Source organism: Photinus pyralis, unplaced genomic scaffold (genome assembly GCF_008802855.1).
Source record: "Photinus pyralis isolate 1611_PpyrPB1 unplaced genomic scaffold, Ppyr1.3 Ppyr1.4_LG4, whole genome shotgun sequence".
Classification (NCBI taxonomy): Eukaryota; Metazoa; Arthropoda; class Insecta; order Coleoptera; family Lampyridae; genus Photinus; species Photinus pyralis.
The window spans coordinates 27,985,281-28,011,304 of record NW_022170511.1 but is presented as its reverse complement, the minus strand read 5'-3'; the positions used below and the strand labels follow the sequence as shown (position 1 = coordinate 28,011,304).

At 36.1% G+C, this 26,024-nt stretch overlaps 3 protein-coding genes across 4 annotated transcripts; 2 read left to right on the top strand and 1 right to left on the bottom strand.

Annotated features, from left to right (window-relative positions):
* The first annotated feature begins 7,147 nt into the window (after positions 1 to 7,147).
* Positions 7,148 to 14,098, top strand: LOC116168065 (alpha-N-acetylgalactosaminidase). Of its 2 annotated transcripts, none has more exons than XM_031483716.1 (7): positions 7,148 to 7,299; positions 8,289 to 8,480; positions 8,527 to 8,701; positions 8,748 to 9,179; positions 13,322 to 13,519; positions 13,566 to 13,730; positions 13,777 to 14,098. In XM_031483716.1, exons 2-7 carry the CDS (start codon positions 8,317 to 8,319, stop codon positions 13,981 to 13,983), a joined length of 1,341 nt encoding a protein of 446 aa, XP_031339576.1. In that variant the 5' UTR covers positions 7,148 to 7,299; positions 8,289 to 8,316; the 3' UTR covers positions 13,984 to 14,098. The 2 variants fall into 2 exon arrangements, with proteins under 2 accessions (XP_031339576.1, XP_031339577.1); XM_031483717.1 differs by lacking the exon at positions 7,148 to 7,299 and adding an exon at positions 7,383 to 7,587.
* On the bottom strand, positions 14,004 to 22,611 carry LOC116168064 (protein arginine N-methyltransferase 1-like). Its single transcript, XM_031483715.1, has 8 exons — positions 22,343 to 22,611; positions 21,967 to 22,296; positions 17,296 to 17,411; positions 17,046 to 17,240; positions 16,810 to 16,997; positions 16,114 to 16,340; positions 15,708 to 16,067; positions 14,004 to 14,193 (listed from the first exon to the last, which is right to left on the bottom strand). Exons 1-8 carry the CDS (start codon positions 22,356 to 22,358, stop codon positions 14,084 to 14,086), a joined length of 1,542 nt encoding a protein of 513 aa, XP_031339575.1. The 5' UTR covers positions 22,359 to 22,611; the 3' UTR covers positions 14,004 to 14,083.
* Positions 22,612 to 23,516: 905 nt separating this feature from the next.
* Positions 23,517 to 25,979, top strand: LOC116168799 (RNA-binding protein 28-like). Its single transcript, XM_031484789.1, has 3 exons — positions 23,517 to 23,681; positions 23,728 to 24,479; positions 24,924 to 25,979. Exons 1-3 carry the CDS (start codon positions 23,669 to 23,671, stop codon positions 25,944 to 25,946), a joined length of 1,788 nt encoding a protein of 595 aa, XP_031340649.1. The 5' UTR covers positions 23,517 to 23,668; the 3' UTR covers positions 25,947 to 25,979.
* Positions 25,980 to 26,024: the final 45 nt, after the last annotated feature.

Genomic DNA, 26,024 nt, shown 5'->3' with positions numbered 1-26,024 from the left:
AGAAAAAATCTCATTCTGAGCAGGAAAGTTTGGTCCCCCAGCTATAATTGTAATCTTCCGTTACTAAGTAACTATACTAAGTTTTTTAATTGTTTAAAGAGTAAAAGCATCGTTGCCTTTGTCGAATTATAGACAAACATGAGAAGTATAATACAATGCATATGGTAACATTTCTCGCTCTCTATTAATTGTGTAATAATTACTTAAGCAAATATATCATAACAGAATGGTTTGAATAAATAAAAAATTATTGCAGATTTAATTTCTTGTTCTTAAACTTTAAATGCCGATTTATGGAAATAAGAAGAAATTCTTGAAACGCTCCTTAACTTTAACAATTTCTGGTGTCAAAAATAGTTAAACCGCGATGATACCAATATATAACTCAAACAAAACAAAAATTTGGCAATTCTTGAATTATTGATTAACCAAAATTTAATAATATCATAAGGAAGAATTCCATACAATAAATTCCTATTTTACGCTTTTATCCTTGTTGATTTTGAATAAATTACCGAAAATATTTATACATTGAGACCACAATGTGCACGTGTATCATTATAAGTAACAGTAAAGTCAGTAGATAGAACTCCGTATTCTACGTCACGTTGGTGTCATAAACGACATCCTGTAGTAACCAGCCTAGTTTTACAACGTTTGACATTATAAGTTGACCTTTGTGATTTGGTTGTATAAGAAGGATATATATTTACAATTTCAGGTTGATATTGTAGTGAAGATTCTAGAAATACAGAAAGACATCTTGGCGCCACCAGCCGCAATCGGGACGCCATCAAGTCGATAAAAAGATTAGTCGTCGGCGATAAGGAACGAAAGCGGATGCGACGTGATATGCCAATTCCAAGAATGTTCCGTGGTTGTTTCTAAAAACTCCGTTTGCTATATAAGCAAATTGAGTGTTAAAAGGAAGTTCCAACATCAATACCGAAGTGATTATTAGTGAAGTTCGCGCTCGTACGTTATTATTTAATTACCTCGTACTCGTAGTCACAGTGACTACAGCAGGGCATCAGAGACTGTACACTAAGTCGTAATGCCCAAGTTTTGTTTCAATCGGTCCAGTACTTTAGAACATTATGTGGGAGAGCCCATTTTTGGACGACAACGGCAACAACAGCGACAGACGGACGGAAATTAGTGACCTACCCTTCCGTTATGAGAGTCATATCAGAAAAGCAATTATTTCAATATACGCGATTACAAGTTGAAAGTAAACTCTATAATAATTAATCTCTTTTGATTCTCCTTCTATTGTTTCATGTATATTATTTATTATATTTTTTTATATAGTTTTTATTACAAAAAATTCAAGTTTGTGTCAAAATAACAGGGTAAATCTTGATATCCCATGATTGCCTTTAAATTTTCTAAAAATTTTAGCTACACTACTACTACCTAACATTTAGAAATTAAATGAAAGAAGTATAGCCTGAAACGATTTAGGTATGTAAAAAACATTAGTCAGATACCTTTGCATGAGGTTCATTTCTTAAGTAAAGTGGTGCATTTCGCCGCTTTCGCAAAGAAATCAGTGCATTAATAACGATTTGATACCGCTTAGTGTAAACGTACGTTACCAAAAAATTTGGGTAACAAACCAATGCGATTAGGCTTGTTGTAATAATTGATGGAGACAGCAACTTTATATATCTTGTTTATATTTAGAGCAAGAAATTGTTTAAATATTTCGTAGGTTAAGTGATAGAGCTATGAAATTGCCAATAAAAAATTTGTGTGTAGAAGGTTCTCCTGGCCCTATAATCTATAAATAAGATAACTTATAGTTTCTCATATAGATAGGTACCTATAGAGATGAGAGTGTCGTAAAAGGTACTCGCAAAGAGAATGTGGATGTTTAGTTTTGCCTACAAAATGTGTCTGCAAGTTTGTTTTCCCATTCTGTCTTGTTTAAAAATGTGTGTGTGGTGTTTATGGAGTCCTATTTAACATTACCTATGTGGTTCGTATTTTGCTACTATGTTATTCGAGATGTTATTACTCTTATTTACATTGGTTTTCTGTAACTCTCTGTATTTCGCCGTTGGGTCATCAAAAAATTTGATTAAAAAACATCGGGAAACGTGGTTCACGCGTAGCTGCAGTAATTTTGCAAAATAATGAGAAGTTAATAAATATTACTACCGGTGAATGTTGTGTTTTACTTCCATCGTGCAATGTGGTTCGACACGTTTTCAAAAAACGCAACCTAAATAACTATCAATTTTGTACACGATTATAGATAAAAGTAATTTTTAAGTACAAACGTGGTCATAAACTGTAACTACTGTTACCTATTTCTATTTCATGGTCAACGTTCAGATACAGAATACCGAACCAATCCACGGGAGTATTTTACAATTTCTCCTATTCGCCTCTTTAATTGTGACTCTTTGGATATTTTTCAAAATATGATGACTTCATAAATGGGGGAGTGAGAAAGGTGCTGTCAATTGTCATCATTAAAAATGTTTACTACATGTTTTCTGGCAGACAGGGGGTAAGCAAGGGTTCGGTTTTGGATACCTACCTACTTCATGATTTGACAATTTCACTTAGAAACTTTTCAAAGTGTATACTTAGTATAAAACTTTCAGTTGAGGCCATTTTGGACTGTTCTCTTTATGAGGCGAGCGTGGGGTAAAAATTTTATACTCCCTGCAGACGCTGATGAAGGTTTTTGAAGGCCACTAAAACGCTGTGGAGACCATTAAAAGCTAATAGTTCTGCAATACCAATAAAACTTCTTAAAGGTTATTAGACAGTCTTAAAGTTTCTTATACCTACCCACAAAAACCCTTAAGGACTAATAAAAGCCTAAGGGTCAGAAAGATCATGAAGTCTCGCGAAGACTCAAAAACGAATGAACCGATTACAATGGAATTTTGGAGGTGGATTCTTTATCAAATTTGTAGATCGGAGCAATGTAGGCCAAAAGATGTCAGGCCCTTTTGACATCTCCGTTAGTTATGGTCCGAATTACCTGAAATTCAATACGGACATAGATTTACCAATACGCAATGCCAAAAGTTAAGTACAATCGACTCAACATTCACAGTGCCCTTTTCGCATCTCTACCATTTATGAACCGAATTGCAAACTTTTTTAATTATGAAGGTATTTAAATGAAATTTGATTCTTAGGCACTTGGGATGAAAACAAATGTACGCCAGTTTTAAAATTTGGTTTTGCGCATGCGCAGTGCCAAACCCAGGAACTTGTTGTTTTATTTATTTACACGTTTATTACACGTCTCTGCGTTTAATGGAGCAGTACTTCGCCATCCAAGTTGATATTTATAAAAGTTATTATTTGCTTTTTCAAAAACACTAGAATATTAAAGATCTTTAGCCAAAACAAATAACACCAAAAACGGTCATTTTTTTGTTAGTTGTAGTTAAGCAGTTTTACGCAAAGGCGTCAAAACAAAATTATTTCCGGCGTTTCGAAGACATAAATTATGACTTTAACTACAAAACATTGTAAACTTTGAACTCTACATCGTGTATTATCATAAAATGTTTACTACACTCAGACATGTGGGCTTATCCTGTAAAGAGATATTCGTTATATCTTACATCCGCATTACAAAAAGCGCAATTTAACGTTAAAATTTATGGTTGTAAACAGTTGAAGGTGAATTAAGCAGAAGTTGGATTTTTTCAAATTGCGCTAATAGGCGTTACCGGAAAATATTGAATATTTCATTAGAGTAATAAATTAAACAAATATAACAAACGAGCTCCTGGGTATGGCTATAGAATGTGCAAAAGCAAATTTTAAACCTGATGTTAGTTTTGCTTTTATTTAAAGTGTAGGTATATGTATGAAATTTCATTTAAATGCCTCCATAAATAAGAAAGTTGGAACTGCGCATGCGCAAAACCAAATTTTGAAACTGGTTCCACCGATCCCTCCAATACGTCTCTAAACATTCCATTACCCCTCAATACGTGGCCCACCCAGTCTCTCTTTCACTCTCTAATTTTGCTTAACAATCCTGCTCTTCTTAATACTTCTTCATTTCTAACTTTTAACAATACAACCTCCTCCGAGTCCACATGTCGAATGCTTCCAGTATTTCTAATTCTCTTTGTTTTTATGTCTACACCTATTCAACAGAACACTCTAAACTAAACACTTCACCAGCATTTTTCTCAATTCTAGATCCATCTTACTGTTAAGCACCACTCTCATTTACGCTGTCTTGGCCATTCCAAGTTTGCAATTCGGTCTGTAAATGGTCGAAATGCGCAAAGGGCACTGTGAATACTGATCGATTAGGCTCAACTTTTCATGCGATTCGGTTCATAACTAACGGAGATGTCAAAAGGGCCTACTTTATTTTTTGGTCTACATTATACCAATTCACGAACTTCGATCTACAAATTTGATAAAGAATTAACCTGCAAAATTTCATCGTAATCGGTCCATTCGTTTATAAGTTATCGTGCTAACTGTTAACGGACGGACGGACAGACACCGCAAAATTATAAACTCGCTAGGAGCTCGTTAATAAAGTTGGTGATAGACAACATCTCTGCCTAATTCCTATTCCAAACCATTCAGTCATGTTATCACACACCTTCAGTGTCACCTCTTGTTTCGTGTACAAATTTGCTGATCAATCTTCTTTCTCTCCAACTCATCATTGTCATTAAAATTTTTAACAGTTTTTCGTAGGTACGTCACACAATCGAATGCGTTTTCCAGATCTACTAGGCACAGACTTATAGTTCTTCCTCGTTCTATGTATCTTCTCCAATTGTTTTTACTGCTGCTATTGCATCCCTGGTTTCCAAATCCCTTCGGAATCCAAATTGATATTCCCCCACTATCCTATCCTCCTCAACCGACCCACCGCCCACAACACAATCTTAGCAGCATGAGCGATAACAATGATCGTTGTGTTCCTCTTCTTTCCTTTCTTTGTTCCCTTCTTTTCTGAAGCGATATCATACTGTTCTAAGGGTCTTCGGGCCGCACTCAACTCTCGTGAATCTCACTACACAAATCCCTCAGTATCATCATTCCTTCTTTCTCTAAATCCTCTTCTAACCACTTTATTAACTCCACCGGTATCCCGTCTATCCCAGCAGCCCTGCCATTCTTCAAATCTCTTATAGCTGCCTTCTATTTCGGACTAAAATACTCCCACCCTTATCTTCCTCTGATACATCCGATTCTTCCTCTATATTTATTCGTTCAGGGGTCTTATTTGCTTTGTATAACTGTTCCATATATTCTTTCCGTCTATTCAGTATTTGGTTATCTTCTGTCGGCACCTTTCCGTCCTCGCTTTCGATACCAATATGAATAGCTACTTTACTTTGAGTTTGTCCTTTATCCCACACCATGTTTCTTACTTTGTTGAAGCGTCTTCCTATTAGATCGAGCCTCCAAAAGCTTTTCAGGTTCTCTTTTATATTTTAAAATATGTGTACCAAATTTGGTTCCAATCCGTTCAGCCGTTTAACAGGAAATGAGAGTACAGACGGACCGACAGACATACCGACATACCTAATGGAGATTCTGTTTGATTCGAATTTCTGGTGCTGGGGGGGGGGGGGGAGGGGGGGTCATTCTAGCCCAATGCAATAAATACCTCTCTTAAAAGAAATTCCAACTCAGTTCTCTATACCTTTTAATAACATACTTACAGATATTCTGCTCTGGATTTTCTTCGATTTTGTAGATGTATTGCCCGTGTAGGGGCGGAAAAGAGTAACCCTATCACACTCGTGCTGGATGGATATGTCCGGTACCGGGCAATGGAGGTTGTGTTATATAGGCTAGAACCATTGAATAAGTAATTACTTATTCAATGCTAGAACTCTCCGTTTCAGACGTGCCTAGTGAAGCTATTCGGCGCCGGGTACCGGATGGCACGTCACGTAGTATGTTATGGAATTGGATTGCAACGTGCATATGTGCCGTGACGACAGTCTAGTGCAGTGTGCGAATTATAGAAATTGTTCAGAGGGAAGAGGGGGGGGGGGGCACTTTTTTTATATAATCCGGAATCTCCAGATACAAGAACACATAAATGTGGTCGAGTACTTATTTATTTTTATCAATTTGGTAATTGAAGTTTGGAAGTGGTTTCTTCTAATTTAGGTCTGAAGTTTTTTATGCACAAACCATGGTTGGGCGGTTTTCGATTTTGGTAAATGCAAGGTACAAAGAGTAGTCTCATTATTGTACAGATTTTTTTTAAATTTTTTGTTTTGTTAAGTGAGTGCATTAGAAGCTTAAGGCGCCTTAGTGTCGTGAGATATGGCATGATTGTCTAAGGTTACAAGAAAATTTTGGTTTATGCCGCAAGAGTAGTCAGCGTGAAAAATGTTTTGATAGAAAATACTACCTAAATAATTAGACAAAGCCGTGCCAAAATCATTTTTAACAAACAAGTAACTTTAGATGTGAAAGTGGTCACTTAGGGAATTAAATTGGGTAATCCAGCCGATTCCATAATTTTTTGTTTCTGTTTCTTTAAAATTTCACCTACAAAAAGATATACAATGGGGCATTTGGTTCTTTATACTATGACCGTATATAATTGTGCCGAAAAAAAAAACGTTTGCCGCATGGTACCTTGTATCTTTATCGGGAGCAAAACATTGTTTAATTTAAAGGATGTTGTCACACAATATAGAAAACATTCACGATTTTTTCTACAATGCTTCAGCAGGAATTATGCTACATATACTGAAAATGTATGAAAGTTCGTTGATACAAAACGATATTTATGGGCATGTAAGGTTGAGCATTGAGAAAAATCGTAAAGAAAATTTGAAACCGTAAAGAGCCCAAATAACAATATTGCTCTATATTTTTTCATCATTTTGAAAAATCTGAGGCCCCAACAGCACTTACTTAAATTTGTACCTGTACGAAAACCGTAAGTGGGACTAGTGAAACTCAGATTGTTTAAAATAAGTTTGGGAAAATCATTGTTCTATTGAAGACAAAGATTCAAGGTCGCGTGGGAAGTACTTTCGATAAGATCCAGATAATTTAATATAATACACACGCACAGAAAAATCAACGAAAGGTCAAAGACGTAAATATTGCAACGCCACTGGTATGACATCCCCCACTGGCGAACGCTGCCTGTACGACACAAGCGCGAAATAATTTAATTCATTCGCAACCGCGGCAAATCAAACACGTAACGGACGGTCGTCTTTGCGATCGTTTTTTTACTTTTACCTTCGTTTCCGCTTTAGCTATAAGTTAGTGGTAACAAATCGTGATTTTAATAAGGCCATAAGTAACAAGGTAATGTTAAAAGTTGTGTTCAATTGTTTTCGCGCCCAAAATTTGTGAACGCGGTGGTGTTAAATGCGCGCGGTCTCGCAAAAACGTCTTCAATTTTAATTAAAGTACCAAAATGCCGTTATAATCTCACGATTTTGTCGTGATTCAATTTCACGATTTGCGAGCAAACCAAGAAAGAGATTTAATTTCAACTGGTTTAGTGAACGCACTTTGTGTAATAAATAGGGCATTAGGTGAAAGTGTTGCGCGAGACCCCGGCCGCAAATATACGGGTGGTGCCTATTTTTTGTAAGTTGATCTCTAAGGGCCTATTTCATACAAACTCTTTTCGTTTTTTCGCTTTCCATTTTACAAAATATTTGTTTCAATATTTGGCAATATTTTAATTTTTACTTTGCAAAAATTTGAAAAATATTACCTTAAAAATAATATCATTAACTTTTTGCTTAGCGAAGAACGTGGTGATATTTTCCACCAAAAATTTACTTTGTTTATTTTCAATTTAAAGAAAGTTTTCGCTTTCTATTTTTACAAAATCAGAAAAGCCGTCATACTTATGGGAAACTCACCATCCTATGCGATTGGGCGGGCGTGTACCCTCAGGAGACCTTTCAATTATTTGGAAAAAGTGTTTCGATCACCTCTATACCTACCATTAAATTCTTTACATACTGTATGCTTCTCAATAATCCGTTTTGCAGTGCCCAGTTTTCCTAATGCGAAGCCTTTGAATTTTCCAGTACTTACTTTCTTCCAAGCGCAAGCAAATTTAGCAGATTTTGCAAATAATGACAATAATGACAATTGTGTAATTTTTATGGGACAGACCACTTGTGTTGCGAAATTAAAAGTTGTAAAGTATGAGATAGGGCCCTGGTGTGACACTGTCGTCTGCGGCAGCTGGCGTTTAACACCACCAAGACAAATTAAAGCGCGAACAATGTGAAACGGTTCGTTTCTTTTTCAAACAAATATTTAAATCATTTTAGGTTAACACTTACCGCTTAGATTAATGAAATGTGTCAGTTATGGCTCTTAATCGGTGCTGTGATATTTTACTTATCCGGTAGTGTAGATTTATTAGACAATGGACTGGCACGAACACCACCGATGGGGTGGTTGGCGTGGGAAAGGTTTCGGTGCAACACCGACTGCAAAAATGATCCTGACAACTGCATTAGGTTGGATGCAAACCTTCACCAACCCTTTTAAAGCGTCTTGTTTTAGTGAGAAGCTATTTCGTACAATGACCGATCTCGTAGTGTCCCAAGGGTACGCCGCTGCCGGCTACGAATATATCAACGTAGACGACTGCTGGTTGGAAAAAGAACGAGGCCCACGAGGCCAGCTAATGCCTGATCGACAGAGATTTCCAAGTGGAATGAAGTCATTGTCGGATTATGTAAGCCTCAACATCATCGGAATCCAATCTAATTTCTCTCGCACAGATTCACGATAAGGGGTTGAAGTTTGGCATTTACCAAGATTTCGGTAACTACACCTGTGCGGGTTATCCGGGAATTTTAGGCTATTTGCAATTGGACGCCGACACTTTCGGCTCATGGGACGTTGACTATGTCAAGTTAGATGGGTGTTACGCACACCCCTCGGAAATGGATCGAGGGTACCCCGAGTTCGGTTACTACCTAAATCAAACCGGGAAGTCGATGGTTTACTCGTGCAGCTGGCCGGTTTACCAAATTTACGCGGGGATGCAACCGAATTACTCGTCAATAGTGCATCATTGTAACTTGTGGAGGAATTTCGATGATATACAAGACTCCTGGGATAGTGTGCAAAGTATCATCGATTATTACGGGAACAACCAAGATGTGATTGTCCCCAATGGAGGTCCCGGCCATTGGAACGATCCCGACATGGTAAGTTTTAAAAACATAAGAGAAAGTTTTTCTCTTGATATTTCACACTTATGTACACCTTGAAAATAATACCAACACATTCGTGTCAATTTTCACTTTCTATTTCCATATGTAAGTAAACGCAATTATCTTAATTTCAACCGATATTGTAACAAATTCATCTCAATTGTTACGGCACTTATTCTAATTAGTGTAACCTCGCAGTTGTTGCACACAATCATTGTTTGCGTGGACCACCTATTACTGACCCATTTATAGCATCGCCTCCAATTGTAAGGCTAAATGGTGGGAAGTATGTGAGAAAAAAATGTATCGTGCGATTGACACATTTTAAACTCGTTTATCCGAATAAAAAAAAAAGAAAATTTTTACACAAAGCCCTGTGGCTATTTCATCTGTAATACACGCTGAACGAGTGAAAGCATAACAAAAGTGAAATAAAAGTTTTATTATTAAGTAATTTACTCTTTTTCTTCTACATTTCTACACATTTAGCGCACTGTGTCGTTTTTTGTCAATGTTGTGCAAATATTTATCAAACAATGTGTTTTTTTAGTCAGCGATTTTATCTGCTGAAACGCAGTAAATATTGATAATGAAATTATAATAATTCCTTGTTTATGCTATCATTTAATATGCGCAGTTTTTTAATTCTCCCTCCAGCGCCTATTCAAAACCAGTAAACTGGGGGAGCGTGGTCAAAAATGACGAAGATGCGGCTCGTTGATAGCTCTGCAAGGAGTGGTCACTTGATATATCCGCCATCTATCGACTTTGAATTATGACCAATCTTTCATAAGACCTTTCGAATACCATGAAGGCCCTCTTAAATTATATCAGCTAAACTATTCCTATTCTTTGCAGCTCTCTCATCTCAAGGTTTACGCTCCACCTCCCCATCCCTATAGCAATTCCTCTCGCAATTCCTAATGGACATACCTAATCAGACTGCATTTTATCACTTACCTACCCTTTGGACGAAAACCGAAACAAAGAAAAATATAATTTGCTCCCCCTCCCCTCCCCCATAGTTGGTCTTCATTTTAAAAGCTTGTACTGAATGAGAATTGACAATTGCATTCAATTCATAGCGCCATCTGATATTTTTATATAGATAGCTCTGTACCGTACGTGTGTCCTATTTTACTTTTAATACCACAAACAGAATCAATTTAGCTACGCCTGTTTCTGAGATACAGGGTGAAAACGAAAAGTTTCACTTTTTGGGACGTTATCACATCTTACTACCCATGTAAGAGAGAAACAAGGTAAATACTGTCTATTTCAGATATTTTTACATAGAAATCCAGTGGCGTAGTTAAAAAAATGATTAGATTAGACCACCGTTTTTTTACTACGCCACTGGATTCTACGTAAAAATATCTAAACTAGGCAGTTTTACCCTTTTTCAATTTTTCATGTGGTATATGATAACGTCTCAAAAAGTCAAACTTTTGATTTTCACCCTGTATCTCAGAAACAAACGTAGCTAGATTGATTCTGTTTCACAAAAAAGTGGCACAGGCTCGCAAAAACAGCAAGTCTATCTTTAAAAACAGCTGAGATTACATTGCAATCTCAACCAAAACACATAGTACATTTCGTATTTTTATGCAAAACAATAATAATCGCTCAAACAAATAATTTAACAATACGTAATACTCCTTTTTTTATATATTCTTTAATACACAGAAGATTCTCGTTTCTATTGAATTAAACTGGGAAAACAAACTTTTACCTTCTTAACTGGGTTCTTAAATGAAAATTATATGCACTGGAATTTTCAAACCGGTTAAAAAATGAACCGACTGAATATTTTTGTTTTTTTTTTACTATTTAATCAATATCGTTAAAAAATCGGCCTTACAATAAATAAACTTTACCATAATTAGACAGGACCTAAAACTACCCTTTGCGTCATCCAACCCTGGAATACTGGATCATCCCCTAATGGGTCCCATGGATTGAAAAAGAAAATGATGGAGTATGAATCGGGGATCGTAAAGATAAGACTTCGTTGATTTCTAAAAAACGAATACTCAATATTACCATAGAGTAATATTATTTACTCTATGATATTACGTAAGTAATACAACAGTGACATAGTCGATTTCATTAAAAAAATAGCTTATGGATTAAACCTTATTTCATAACATACTCTGTGTCCAAGTTAAGGATGTCTATCATAAGGATCAAGGAAACCATAGATGATACGAAGATGGTCAAAGAAACGTTGTATTAAAAATTTCTCAACGCTGTCTTGTACAGTAGAGATTTTTTTAACTTTTTGCATCTGTTGAAATAACATCGGTAAAAAATCATCGACATATAATAAATGGACTGCGCGTGTCAATTATAAGCGCGGATATTGCAGGTGAGAAAGGAAATCGAAGAGGGCAAGCTGTCTCTTACGGTTATGCATCTGATTGGTTTTTTCCATTTAATTTGAATGCGATCGGTTCTGTTGAAAGAACCAATCAGATGCGTAACCATAAGAGACAGCGCTCTTAGTTTTCCCTTCTCTCTCACCTGCCGTATCCGTGCTTAGCATTGACACGCGCAGTCTATTTATTATACGTCGATGTAAAAAATAAAAGCAACATCGTCTAATTTCGGTTTTTCTGGCATATCTTCGGAAGTAATTGGAATTTTCTGGTTTTCTTTACAACATAATAACAACTGTTTAATTGCCCAACCTTTCCCTAGTTTGACCATCGTCGTATCTTCTATGGTTTCTTACATCCCCATAATCATCCTTATATTGGGCACATGAGTATAAATCTACTTCACACTTACAATTTAGTACTTCACGCTTTTGTTCATTTTCTTGAGGAAGGTTTCTTTTTTAAATCGGAAACACCAAATTTCTCCTAATGGTTTCTACGGATGGTTGACTTCGCTGACTCGCCGTGAATTTACGAAACACGCACTAAGTCAAATCTACACCTGCGATACTTCTCGGTGGATGACTTAAGCTCGTTCGTATCTCCACGCGGAAAGTTTTCATAGGTTTCGCGCGAAATGCCCCGTGGTTTCAAATATAACTTAAACTTCGTCACGAGCTCTATCGTAGCTTGACGCGTAATTTATCACAGACGATGTTACTTTGCTAATAAAACAAAAATTGCCCTTAACCTTTTTTCTTCAACAATCTTAACAATCTCGCGGCGCGGCGCCGGTCGACGTAAATTTTTTTAAAGAAATCTGACAAGGGGTTAAACGCACATTTTACCCTTCATGGTGTTCCAATGAAAGGTCTCACCAAAATGGAACTGGTTTGTACAAACTATAACTTTCCTCCGCGACATCTTTTCGAGATCAGTAAGTGGACGGGGGGAAATTAATTTTATCTGTCATGGTATTCTAATTAAAGGTCTCAATAAAAGGAACTGTTTTCTACCAACTACCGCCCTTCTTTCTGACTTCTTACGCCCTTATTTTAGGTCATTTAGTGGATTCTCGCGCCATAAATTGTCCAATTTATCACCGTTCAGAAAACATTGGAGACAAAATGCTATTATCCTTGTCCTGTGGCTTGTTCAATTAATAATTAATAAAATAGTTAAGCACTCAAGATATACAGTGTGTCCACGGATATAACAAATTTGTTTAGAGTTGGATCTTCATGTTGTGAGGACCGCTCCTGCTTAGTCTCAAACTAATACATATTGAAAAAATGAGCGAAATCAATTAACAGGGTGTTTTTTTTTGCCGATTTCTAACAATTAGTCAGGAGCAAGAGAGAGCAGATATAACAAAAATGTAATAAAAGAAGTTGTTTAGAATTAAAAGTTAGGTAGACTTTCAATTTTCATACAGATCAGTCTACTTTGATTTTTCATCAGCACCCAACTTTGAACTCTTGTTTTGAACAAAAAGGAAAGCGGACTGATTTGTTTGAAAATTCTATACAACTAAAACACCCTGTATATCAACATCTTAGTTTGAAACTAAGCAGGAGCGGTCCTCAGAACATGCAGATCCAACTCTTAAAAAAATTTACACCTTATATGCCTTCAATCCGTGGACACACTGTAGATACCTAATGAAATTCAAACTAAACTTTTCTGAAAGACAATAATAATCTTTGAATAAATCGCAATTGTAAACTAAATAAACCTATTAATTGTGAGTATTTTCAGTTAATTATTGGAAATTTTGGTTTAAGTTACGAACAAAGCAAAACTCAAATGGCAATATGGGCTATATTAGCTGCTCCTCTTCTGATGTCAGTTGATCTACGTACAATTAGGCCAGAGTACAAAGCAATATTGCAAAATAAAAAAATAATTGCCGTAGACCAAGATCCATTGGGCATACAAGGAAGACGAATATATAAGGTAAGTTGTCAATAAATTGTTATCTACTAATCAGATTTCTCCGTAGCATAAGGGCATAGAAATCTGGTCAAGACCGATTACGCCGCTTTTCCAAAATTATTTTTCGTACGCCATCGCATTTGTAAATAGAAGAACGGATGGCACGCCGTCGGACGTAGCAGTTACACTTAAAGAATTAGGTTTAGTGTCACCTACCGGATACCGAGTGGAGGTAAAAGCTCCTTCAGTACAGTTCAACCACTAACCGTTTGTTTTAGGATCTTTACGAAGACGTAGATTATGGTGTCTTAACTTCCCAAACCAAAATTAAAGTAAAGGTTAATCCGTCGGGTGTTGTGATATTAAGGGCCGATGTACAGCCAGATTTTAATAGACGAGTACAAATATTTACCACACCAAAAACGGCGTTCAGTCCCTTAAATCAAGTATTCCAAGTTCGAAGTAACGGATTCGATTTTACATAAAATAAGTTAAATTAATAAACTAGTTTTTTTATAAGTATATTTATGTATGTAATTTATATAAACTACATTCCATGTTGTGATTGCCGATATAAATTAAAACTTAATCTAGTAAGTATTCTTGTGTCTCTTGGTCCATGGTGATGGTAACCTTCAGTCCGCGCACGTTCTTTTTGATCCTTGCGCATTTTAAGTTTCCTTCAATTGTGTCCCCTAAATTAAATGTTATTAGTTCATTTAATATTGACTTAGGCCACTACATTCGGGAAAATCAGATATACTTCATAATTAATTTTGGAACCCTAGCTGCAAGCAATTTATGTATAAAATAGGACTTAGGGTAAAAATTGTCAAGTCGTTGACGGTGGGCCTGCGGGCTTAGATTCTGCATGCTCAGAAAGTCACTTACCATTTTTGGAAAAAGAAACGTTTATCACAAAGAAAAATTTTGCAACCATTGAAGACATTGGAAATGATAACCATATATATAAAACGCTATATTTAAAACACAAATAACCCTTATTCACCCGGGATAAACTGGTAACTTCACTAAAAATCGGAAAGTGGTTAGGAACTACAACAAAAGTTTAGACTTGTTGAAAGAGTCAAGTTAAATTCTTCAAGACATGAGGGAGCAAAAACGCATATGATGAAAATCATGAAAGACGATTTGAAAGCAGTTGGAAGATTGGAGGGGGGGGGGGCATAATAAAATCTTATATGTTCAAAAAAGTTTCAGAACCCTCTGGGGCGCGTCTATTGTATTGTAAGCATATTACAAATCTAATCATTTTTTTAGGTTGTACAATAGTTACTTGTACAAGTAGAGAAGAAAGTTTTTCAACTCGCTACGCTCATGTGTCAATTGAACGAGAGTTGAAAATCACTTTCTTCCCAAGTTTTACACATAATTTTTTCTGAAACTATAATCAAAATTTAATTTTAAATGTCATGATTAAGATTAATGCAGCAATTGTTTTTTACATTCCTCACTAGAAAGGAATATCACATTTTCCTCGCCCTTTTTAGAGACGAAAGTAGTTGTTTTTAAAGTAGTTTCAGAACGTTAAAATTAGCCCCGTAAAATCCATAGCTTTATTACATTTGATGTCGCGAGCCGGCGGTTACTTTTCCATTAAGAAATTATTCACAAGCTGGCAAAAAATGTCTACCAACCTGGGAACGTAGTTTGCCCACTATCGCGGAAAAAATTCGCCATGGATGTGCAGTTGACGGCACACAGAGGTGGCATGTTCAAGGAGACGAACCGTACAGAAGAAATAATTGTGCTCGCTGACCGAGAACATTTAGTTCCTGTTCAAGAGCTTATAAATACAGGAGACAGAACAAAGCGAAAGTTTAACTTCGATAATACCCCCTTTTTTCGTCATTAAACAATAAACGCTCGCGGTTCTCAACAGTAACAGACAGGAACGTGGAAAGTTAACGAGTGCTTTTTCCGCTCGCGAGCGTTTTTTTTTCGCTTGTGAGCGCTTTTAACCGCCCTCAAGCGCTGAAGGATTAAGCGCCGCTCGCGAGCGTTTTTTCCGCTCCCGAGCGCTTTTTCCGCTCGAGCACTTTTAGGAGAAAAACAACTCGATGCTCGCGAGCATACTCGATGCTCGCAAGCATTTTTGAGGCAATTAGATCGCTCGTCACTCGAGCGGTTTTTTAAAACGCTCGACCCAGCTCTGCACCTAATAGGAGCCCTGCAAATACAAACCTACCTTCACTAACGTTTCGAGGATTCTTCAAATAAAAAACTGTCTGCTGCCAATGCGTCTTCGTCACATGAGGGCCGGTTGAAAAAGAGACCGAAATTGGTAAATCAAAAAATGTATCAAAATAACCACCCAAAGCAGTCAGAATTCCTCCCTTGACCACTTGCAACTTAAAATCCGTACTAAATTCAACTGTATTTGTTTGACACGTTTTTAAATCTATTTCTGTTAATACAAATGGCGAGGTTATAAGGGTGTCACTAGATATGGTTTCAACATTTGGTTCCTTCACAACCTCGCTTTTCATACATTTCATACTAAATCCGTAGACGTTATTCCAAAAACTTATGTGTTTATCATATTTATCTGCAAGAAGTTAATGAAACACGCATTTTCCATTTGTGGTACCTACCTAAATCGCTAATTCCAATTAAGCTTATATTACAACGATTAGGTAATATCACACCATTTGTGCTTAAATGATTGTCTCTCGCATAAATAAAACTATCCAACATTCCTTCGAATAACAAAAAGTAACCCATCCACTCTGATATTATAATGTCAACTTTGTCCACTGGTAAAGGTGTATCCTCGATGCGACCGCGGATTAAATGGACAACGTCTTGTAAATTATTTTCCCTGAAATAGAAATGATTGTTAATGTGTATACCCAGTAACTGCGAAAATAAAGAGAACACACACAGAACATACAAGAAATCTTTTATTAATTTAAGAATTAGTTTCATTTGTCCTATATTATACAATATTACGTTCTATTTACAAACACAGCCTTGACTGAAACCCCGCCCACTCAAAAATAAAGGCAAAAAAAAAACGCGAGTGCAGTTGAGTTTAGTTGATGTTAGCAGCGGGGTCAAATGCATGTAGAAATGTAGCATGTAATTAGAATTAAATTAACTCATAGCAGCACATTAAACTTAATTATTAATAATTATAAATACAATCCACTATTACCTCACAAATTTCGAACCTGACCTGAGTATACTAGGCCAAGCTGGGTGGTTCAGGTTAGATAGGTACCTTTTAAATCATCGACCTTGAGGTTCACTTAGTTTGAGGGCAATTTAGTTTTGGGTATTTTACGTACCTAATTATATCCATTGCTTTATACAACACATCAGACTGATCAATACCATAAACCTTGGCCGAACCTGCCTGTGCGGCAAACATTGAAAGAATTGCAGTCCCACAACCTACATCCAAAGCAATTTTGCCTTTAAAAACGTCCTTATTGTTTAATATTGCATCTCTATAACTTGTAGTCCGCACCGTATCCTAAAAGTATCTCAAATTAGTGAGGAAATTGTACTAACTCAGACTTACGCTTAACATTTCATGATGAATCCCGTAATGTGCGTACGTATTAAAATATTCGTTATCATAACCGACAGGTACCGAAGCGACACTTGTCGGTAGTGAAACTTTACTGTCGCCACTTTCAACAATTGTCTTCGTGACCTCGCGCATCTTTGCCATATCTTGCATGGCACTCTTTAGTAGATTATCTTTTTCTCTAACCTACAAAATAAAGTATCGATAGGTACAGAGTCGATGCACATATGGATATGTATACCTGCAGAGTTAATTCGTAAATCTGCCTTTGTAAATCGTTTATATTATTGCTAATTGGAGTTTTTCCATCAATTGCATAGTGTGGAGTCGATGGCGTACTCCCCAGATCATCAAAATCTGGAATGTACAGAATACAGTAGGTATACTACTAAGCGAGTACCGTATAATTGTAGTCAGGAGTCTGTATACGTACTCGCGTCATTGTTTGATAAATTTTTTTTATAGATTTAACACATTGTTGTAGTGTCTAAAATTGATACACAATCGAATAAAGCAGGGCCGCCGACTCATGTCTACAAGTCATAAGTTAAATGTTAAAGAGATTGGTAAACATTTTGGAGTCTAACTTTATATGTTGGTCAAAAAGGATGCTAACTTCAAGACGATGTCTGAAATACGTTCTAAGTTTCAGAATGACATTTGAAATACGTTTTAGAACGTGCAAGCAACACGAAAACGTCCTAAGGAGCCTATTCTCTAACGCATAACGATGTTACATAGCGAATATCGTTCGGCAACGACTTTCTCTATTCTGTATGACGTATGACAGTAATACGGCATATATCTGTTGTTCAAGATCAAATCGTTACCATTACGATATCGTTTGTTAACGACAATATACAGAATGGACCCCTAAGACTTAGAAACTTTTTCTATCAATATACAAAGTTAAACTCGAAAATGCTTCTAAAACGTATTTCCAATGTCTTCCTAAAACTTAAAACGTATCTTAAATATCTTCTTAAAACGTAATCCGAGGGCCAATGACCCCGACGAAATTGGGGAAAACGTCAAAGTTCAGGCTACAACCTTGGGAAAGTTCAAAACTACGGCCTTGGAGAGAGCCCGAAGTAAAAGTCTAAAGGCCTCGACCCTATGACCTTGAGGAATGCCCGTGGGCACCATTTGACTTTCCAAGGTTAACTTGTTTTCAAATGCTAAATGGCTTTCTAATTTCAGTTAGTTTGCAACTGTTCCGGTGCGCGCATTTATTACTATTATCTGTTCACCCAACAGATGCAGTAAAGCTCCTCCCAAAAAATTCCCGCCAAATTTAAATGAACATTTTTAATTGGCCGCATTGTCAAAACCTGTAACACACGCAACTATTTGCTTTCAATAATAATTGCCGTATCTGAATTGACATCCCTAACGTCAAACCTGTCATTGCGTTTGGTATTTGCCTTGCCTCAATTTGCCGTTAATTTCATTTATACGAACAAAATAATCTTCAAAACATAACGCTTTATAACTTCGTCGTACAATGTGACATGCGATTTTAAATTTCCCGGTTTTTATAATTTCGTGACTGTGAAACGGGACTATTATTACATTGGCCAAAATTTATTGGGAGTGGCTTAACTGCATCTGTTGGGTGAACAGATTATAGGTATTAACGGTTTCACCATCATCTCTCTTTTAAAGTTACGCGATTATGATGATAACGTGCATCTCTCTTTTAAAGGGCGTGAACGATTTTCGAACACGAACTAGGATAACGTTATGTGTAAGTAAAGTTTCTTTTGTTTTGCTTGCTTAATTGGTATATTGTGTGATCAAAACTCTCTAAACCTTCCCCATATAGTTTTTATTCGTTGAAGTTTTTTTAAAATAAAAGCGACTATAGTTTCGGAGTACTGCCATCATCAGGCGATGTAAAATTTAACAGGAAAACGGTAACTTACAAACGTTGAAGACGAATAAGACGAACATTTTGTTTTTTAATTATTAACTGGCCGAAGCCAAATGAAACAACCTGAAGGGTGGTTAAACCGGAAAGGTTGTCCTAAGTTTCAAAACGAATTATTATCAATCCTTGTTAAGACAACCAACCGGAGGGTTGAATTGTTACATTAAAAGTGAAAGTTGAATTTAACACATTTCAAAAGAACCGGGGGGAAAAAATAAACTCATAAAAGTTTTGAAACTATTGAGATGACTACATATTTAAATTATTTAAGTTAAGTTTAAATTCGAGATCATGCAGACGGCATGTCTAGAAATGATTATTCATTTGGCTTCGGCCAGTTAATAATTAAAAAACAACATGCTCGTCTTATTCGTCTTCAACGTTTGTAACTTACCGTTTTCCTGTTAAATTTTACATCGTCTGATGATGGCAGTACGCCGAAACTATAGTCGCTTTTATTTTTAAAAAACTTCAACGAATAAAAACTATATGGGGAAGGTTTAGAGAGTTTTGATCACACAATATATTTCAACCCCCATTTCGAGGAACGATGGATCCAACCCAAAAAAAAAATTGCTTAATTGGTTTTTCCTCTTCTTTGTAAAATTTTTAAATGCATAATTTGTCATTTTTTAAGAATACCTTAGGTATCTTTCTCTCAGCACCTTATTTAGTTATGGTACGCTTTGGTTTTACTTTGTACGCACTCATCTTACAGATTGCAATAAGGTTACGCCTTCGTTACAGCACCTGAACAACAAACATGATCAGTCGGGGAAAAAGGTCGTGGCAAAGTCCAAAACTCAATGCCATAACCTTAGGCCAGCATCCAATGCCATGTCCTCGGACCAAAGGTCAAGGTCACGACCTTGTGAACAGTTTTCATTTGCTCTCGAGTTTACTTTTATTAAATGGTCTTATGCTCTAATGAGGTGAAAACATTTTCATCTTAAGGAAAAACTGAGAAGAGGGACCTAAAATTCAGAGGAAGACCCAAAGAACATTTTTGTCAAAAAGATTGACTGGGTCATAACTTGACCTTTGTAATACTATGATGGTGATACAGAGTGTTCCTGAATATAATGTAAATATACCTTATTTTATGACTAAAAGATAGGACTGTAAACGCTTCGCTACTGATGTACAGGGTGTTAAAATTTCAAGATTTTTTCGTGGTTTTTGTTTATTTATTTTGCCTTTATTTTTGAGTGGGCGGGGTTTTAGGCAAAGCTGCTCTACCAACCCAACCCACTATACATTTACAAATGTCCATGCCCAAACCCGGATTTGAACCAGGGAACCCTTAGCACCACAGTCCAGCTTTAACTGAACTACGCCACACGGGCCGGCGCCTGCAATTTGCTCACGTTTGAAATATAAGTGACCCTGAAGGACTTACATCGTTGGTCATATCCATGGTGATGAGAATCTACAGGGTGTTGTTTTTTCAGGTTTCATGTAAAATAAGAATTTGATTTTCTGATTTGTTTGGTAACTTTATGGTTTCGTTCGTATTTGCACCCGTTATCGAGAGAAAAAAAATTAATTTTCGGTACTTAGTTAGCTAAATGAAAGTAAAATTGTCCAGTAGGCCCAGGCTTTATTTGGATTTGTTTTAATAGTCTTGACAGTTCGCATTTGAAATTGTATTCAGTATTTACATATGTTCACAAATTAAAAGGTTTAAATTGTAAAGTGTACAGTGAAATTTTAACACCCTGTACATCAGTAACGAAGCGTTTGCGAGCCTTTGTTTATATGAATTTTTAGTCATACGATAAGCTCAAAATTTAGACACTTCAGTACTTACATCATATTTAAGGACACCCTGTATATCACGACGCGTATACTAGAATGCGGGTTTCTTCAAAGCGTATTCACTTGAAGAAATCCGCATTACATTGCTTGCAAGATGACGCAAATAATGTCACGTGTAAGTATTTATTTCGAATTTTGGACTAACCCAAAAACACAAATTAGACTACTAAGCAATCTAATCGTTTCAGATCTTTATAATCTTATTGAAAAATGAGTTTCTGTCTACATTCTCATTTATTCTTGGACCTAAAATCTCGTTTTCAATTTTCAGTGAATGAAAAAGGATAAATGCTTTAAAAATGCATAGGTACTCATAGATTTGTAATGCTTCCTTTACATTATTCTCACTACTTAACATTTAAAATATTTGTGTTGCACCCATGCGAATTATGTGTTCTTAAACATTGAGTGACAAGAAGGGACAAAACATTTTTTCCAAATCGATTGGGAGCTATGCACCCAAAAGTTGTAGTTCTCTAATTTTTTCCAGTGACAACATATACACACTTAACTAAGTAAAAATGGAAAATTAAACCAATTGCCAGTTAAACCAGAAATGACAAAAACAATTGAACGTGCGAAAAATACAAAAACACTCAGTATTATGAGTTCCATTAAAAATAAGTTGTGGGACACCCTGCATATACTGCTTGAATTGCAACTGTGATAAAGCCTGTAGTAAGTTATGGCACTAAATTAGAAGAAATTACCTTTCAACGTTTCCTTTCATAATTTTTCTAACGCCAATTATAAAAACAAACCTATTATTGATACTGGAAGGAACACAGAGTGCATCTCTTTTGCTTTGAAGATCTTTAATTGAAATTTGGAGTATGTTATATGCATAACAAACGGATCATCTAGGGGATCATACAACTAACTTTATTTTTACTTCCGGAGCCGCTAACTTTCGATTTTCCCTGTATATTATTACATTTATGAATTAATTTTCAGAATATTCAATACCAAATCTTCCGTTCTAGCTGGAAGAAATACTGTTACTTATTCTCAAAATTGTGTTCTGAGATGTCTCTTTTAAGAGTTTTTAGGTCTCAGAGGATCATTAATTCTGTCAGTGACTGTACAAGGAAATTTCATGTGCCAAATAGAATTCACTTTCGTAACTAACACAAGTAGAAGTCCCAAGGTAAAACAACCACCTACCATACATTAACCAGGGCTCCATTTCTCCAGGTTTCAAATAAACATCGTCCTCCCAAAGTGCCACACACGATTCCGTGATAATATGCGGATCAGGTTTATGAAGCCTTATGTAATTAATCATCTTAATAAACGAATAACAGTCCATATTATACTTTGTTTTCAATTCGAGTAAATCAAACTTGTGCTCGCTACGACAATGATCTAGAGCAACTGCGATCGTTAGAAATTGCGAAGGACAAAATAAACATGTAGTTTGTTCCCCAGAAACCTCCATCTCGTCCCATCCATCAGAGTCGTCATTATCGTCCCCTTCGCACAACGTTGGAGTGTCTAAAAAGGACAGCGTTAAGTGAATTGCTGTAAAGAAATACTATACCTTCAGTTTCAGTCATTGTGTCAAAATTGGTAAACAAAGATAGCGATCCTGTTCAAATACGAAATTTCACGTGTTTACGAAATTGAGGTTAAGTATTTCACATGCCCGCATGTGTATTTTACATTAGGGGTTTCTGTTTCGCAAACATTTTGTGAGGGCAACTATTTTTTTTTAATTTATAATAATATCAAACTCAAATTATTGATTACTTACTGCCCCTTGCTGTGACATTTGCCATTTTTCAAATTATTTGGATGTGTTTCTTGTATTGCATGAACGCAATGGTGCAGCTATACACAGAGTGAACTCAAAACATAGCACATTATTTTGTAATTACATAATTATGTTAATATTATGATTTTAGATAATATGATAAAATTACAAGTAAACCGCAACAAACCAGTAAATGCACGATTCATATTTTATGTTTTTCACATTTAACATTTGCACAGTCTTCTAAGCGATAATTGATTGAATGGAATATTTGCGGTGATATTTTTGCCTCCTAAAATCATAACTTATTCGAAACCCAATATTGTAGTTGATACATAGTCCTAAAATAATTTTTTTTTAAACTTGAAAATACAAACCTTACCGGATTTGGGACCCTGGATGGACCATATATGGAGGGCTTATAAAAATGCGTTCGGAAATGAAATGTCTGCGATGTTTGAGATGAAATCTTCAAACAAATTTTTCCTGTTAATCTACGATTTCCTTTTGAAAAGTCGTAAACAATAATTATAGGTACCTACTACCATTTAGTATATTTAATTTTAAATATGTGATTATTATACACACTAACCAGTGTGTATAATCAATGGTACTACTGTCATGTCATGTACTTGGGCTTCCGTAATGTATAACAAGCATTTGCAAAAATTTTCGCTATAATATTATAGAACTCTTTAAACAAATGGAGTACTCAGGGCCGGTTGCACAAACGCAGTTTAAACTTCGTTTAAATTAACGCAATGGATTAAGACATATGATTAGTGGAAATTTGACAAAACGTCAAATTTCAACCAATCCTAGACCGTAATCCACTGGTTAATTCCAAGCTAGGTTTAAACTGTCTTTGTGCAACCGGCCCTTAGTTGATGATATTATAATGCCAACATTCTTTGCGGTACACTGTATTGCAGTCGCGATTTGAAAAATTTATAGTAATTACTGGTACAACAGACACCGCCACATTACTCCACGTGCTTGCTGTCAAGTTTGTTATGAAATGTTTAATTCCAAATTTAAAAATTATTGATATTTGGACCGAACGCCCTACAACAACTTTAAGCCGTCTCATTACACAAGTAGAGTATAAGAAAAATGGAGCCTACAGGTAGATAATTTCTTTGAAAAAAATAGGGTTAAAGTATTGTCTTCAGGTAAACCGAAAAAGAAAAATCAGTATGTCAGAGAAAAGATCAATTTAAAAAGGAAATTGTCCAAGAAAAACAAGCACCGAGCACGGCTGGTTGTTCGTAATTTACCTTTCGAAGCGACCGAAGAAGGTCTCCGCAAACATTTTGAAAAATTCGGCGAAATTGATGAGGTTAAGCTGTTGAAGAAGGAAGACGGAGTACTTTTAGGTATTGGGTTTGTACAATTTAAACTTGTTCAAAAGGCTGCTAAGGCCAGGCATCATTTAAATGGGAAACCGTTTTTGAACCGCAATATTGAGTGTGATTTTGCGTTACCCAAAGATAAGTACGAGAAGAAAGATTCGACTACGACTCCTGATCCTGTCCAAATTAAAGATGAACCATTGGATGATGCTGAAATTAAGGTTGAAATAAAGGAGGAGGATATAAAACAAGAAGACGAAGACTTGGATGTTACTAAAGAAGAAAGAGAATCTGAAAAGTCAAGTGATAGTGATGAAGAAAATCAAGATGATGAAGATGAAGATGATATTGAATTTGATGAAGAAATTGAAGTAAAAGACGAAGAAAAACCTAGAAAGATCTCCAATGATGTAAATGAAGGGAAGACTATTTTTATTAAAAATGTACCATTTGCTGCTACTAATGAAGATATAAAAGAGTGTATGTCGCAGTTTGGTCCATTGTACTATGGTGTCATTTGCATGGATCAGTTAACGGAACATTCGAAAGGAACTGCTTTTGTCAAATTTAAGGTAGGTAATGGCTAATGTAGGTCGGCTCAAGTCTTCAACTTGTAAAGTTTCCTGATTTGAGCGTTTTATAGATAAACTATGAAGTTTAGGCAACCCACATATCACCCTCTCTATTCACACCTTTTTTCTGAATGGAAATAAACTTGGTTTGCTTTTTGAGGGTACGGTAACTATGTTCCAAACCTAACTAGTAGTTCTTAGATTGTTTGGAATTCATGGCGTGTCTATGAGTAACTGCTATCAATCTGGTTCTCCTCTTCGGCGTTATTGCCATATTTAGAGGATCAATATTGGCTTGCACTGAACAGGTCATTTTAGGCACTCATTTTATGTCAGGAACTGTGTGTTGTTATTTTACAGCAAAACACTGAAATTCTATGACAGGGGGAAGACTAGAGCTGTAGTTAAAATCCTCACACTTTCACAGTAAAACATTTTTCACAGAACAAAGAAGATGCAGAAGCTTGCCTGGCGAACAAGGGAATCACTTTGATGAACAGTGTGTTAGAATGTGAAAGAGCACTATCGAAAGATGAATTAAAGTCAAAATCAGAAAAGAAGGAGAAAGGTCCAAGAGATTCGAGAAACTTATACCTTGTTAAGGAAGGTGTTATCTTGGCAGGAACTAAAGCGGCCGAATCAGTGTCCGCGACAGATATGACCAAGAGACTACAAATTGAACAGTACAAGACGCAAATGTTGAGGAATTTAAATATGTTTGTAGCTCGCACTAGGTTGGTGGTGCACAATATTCCCCCTAGTTGGAGTGATGCCCAACTGAAACAGCTGTTTTTAAAACAGTGTAAACACCCTGGAACCCTCAAGGAGGCAAAGATAATGAGAAATATGCGTGATGTAGATGCAAATGGCATAGGAAGATCTAAAGAGTTCGGATTTGTTGCCTTTACAACACATGATGCAGCACTACACGCCCTTCGCGCTTTGAATAATAATCCCAATATATTTAGCCCAACAAAACGTCCGATTATAGCATTTTCTATAGAGAACAGATCAAAATTGCGCGCGAAAGAGCGACGTTTACAAAATTCGAAATTGAAAAACCCTACCAGCAAGAGCTACGATCCAAATACAGTTAGTAAACCTTTCAAAAAAGATAAAGAAAAAAGATATAAACAAGACAAGCCAGCTGAAGATACGCAGGAGGGTTTGCAAAAATTTTCGGGCACAAAAGCATCCTTCGGTGCTTCCAAGATGAGGAGCAAGTTTAATTTACGCACCCAAGCTCAAGTACACCACGAGCAAGTTAAAAAAGAGAAAAAGATGAAGAGGATGGAAATCGCGAGGCGACCAGTGAAGCAGAAAGAGAAGAAAACGAAACCTTTGAAACAGAAGTTGAACAAGATGAAAAAGGATGATAATTTCGCGAGTTTGGTTAATAGTTACAAACAAACGCTTCTAAATGCAAATTCGGCCGATACGACTAAGAAAAAAAAGTGGTACGAATAATTATAACTATCTACAATAAATTTTTAAACAACATTGTTTTATTTGATTTGAAACAAAAGGTTGATCGTCGTTTTAAAC

Bases quoted from the DNA above. Each gene is read 5' to 3' on its own strand.
- LOC116168065 (XM_031483716.1), top strand. From the start codon at position 8,317: ATGTGTCAGTTATGGCTCTTAATCGGTGCTGTGATATTTTACTTATCC. The intron at 8,481-8,526 runs GTTGGATGCAAA...GTCTTGTTTTAG, and splicing joins GATCCTGACAACTGCATTAG to TGAGAAGCTATTTCGTACAA. The intron at 8,702-8,747 runs GTAAGCCTCAAC...TCTCTCGCACAG, and splicing joins TGAAGTCATTGTCGGATTAT to ATTCACGATAAGGGGTTGAA.
- LOC116168064 (XM_031483715.1), bottom strand. The intron at 17,412-21,966 runs GTAGGTGGTTGT...TGTACATTCCAG, and splicing joins GGAGCCCTGGTTAATGTATG to ATTTTGATGATCTGGGGAGT. The intron at 17,241-17,295 runs GTATACATATCC...TTTATTTTGTAG, and splicing joins TTTACGAATTAACTCTGCAG to GTTAGAGAAAAAGATAATCT.
- LOC116168799 (XM_031484789.1), top strand. The intron at 24,480-24,923 runs GTAGGTAATGGC...CATTTTTCACAG, and splicing joins CTGCTTTTGTCAAATTTAAG to AACAAAGAAGATGCAGAAGC.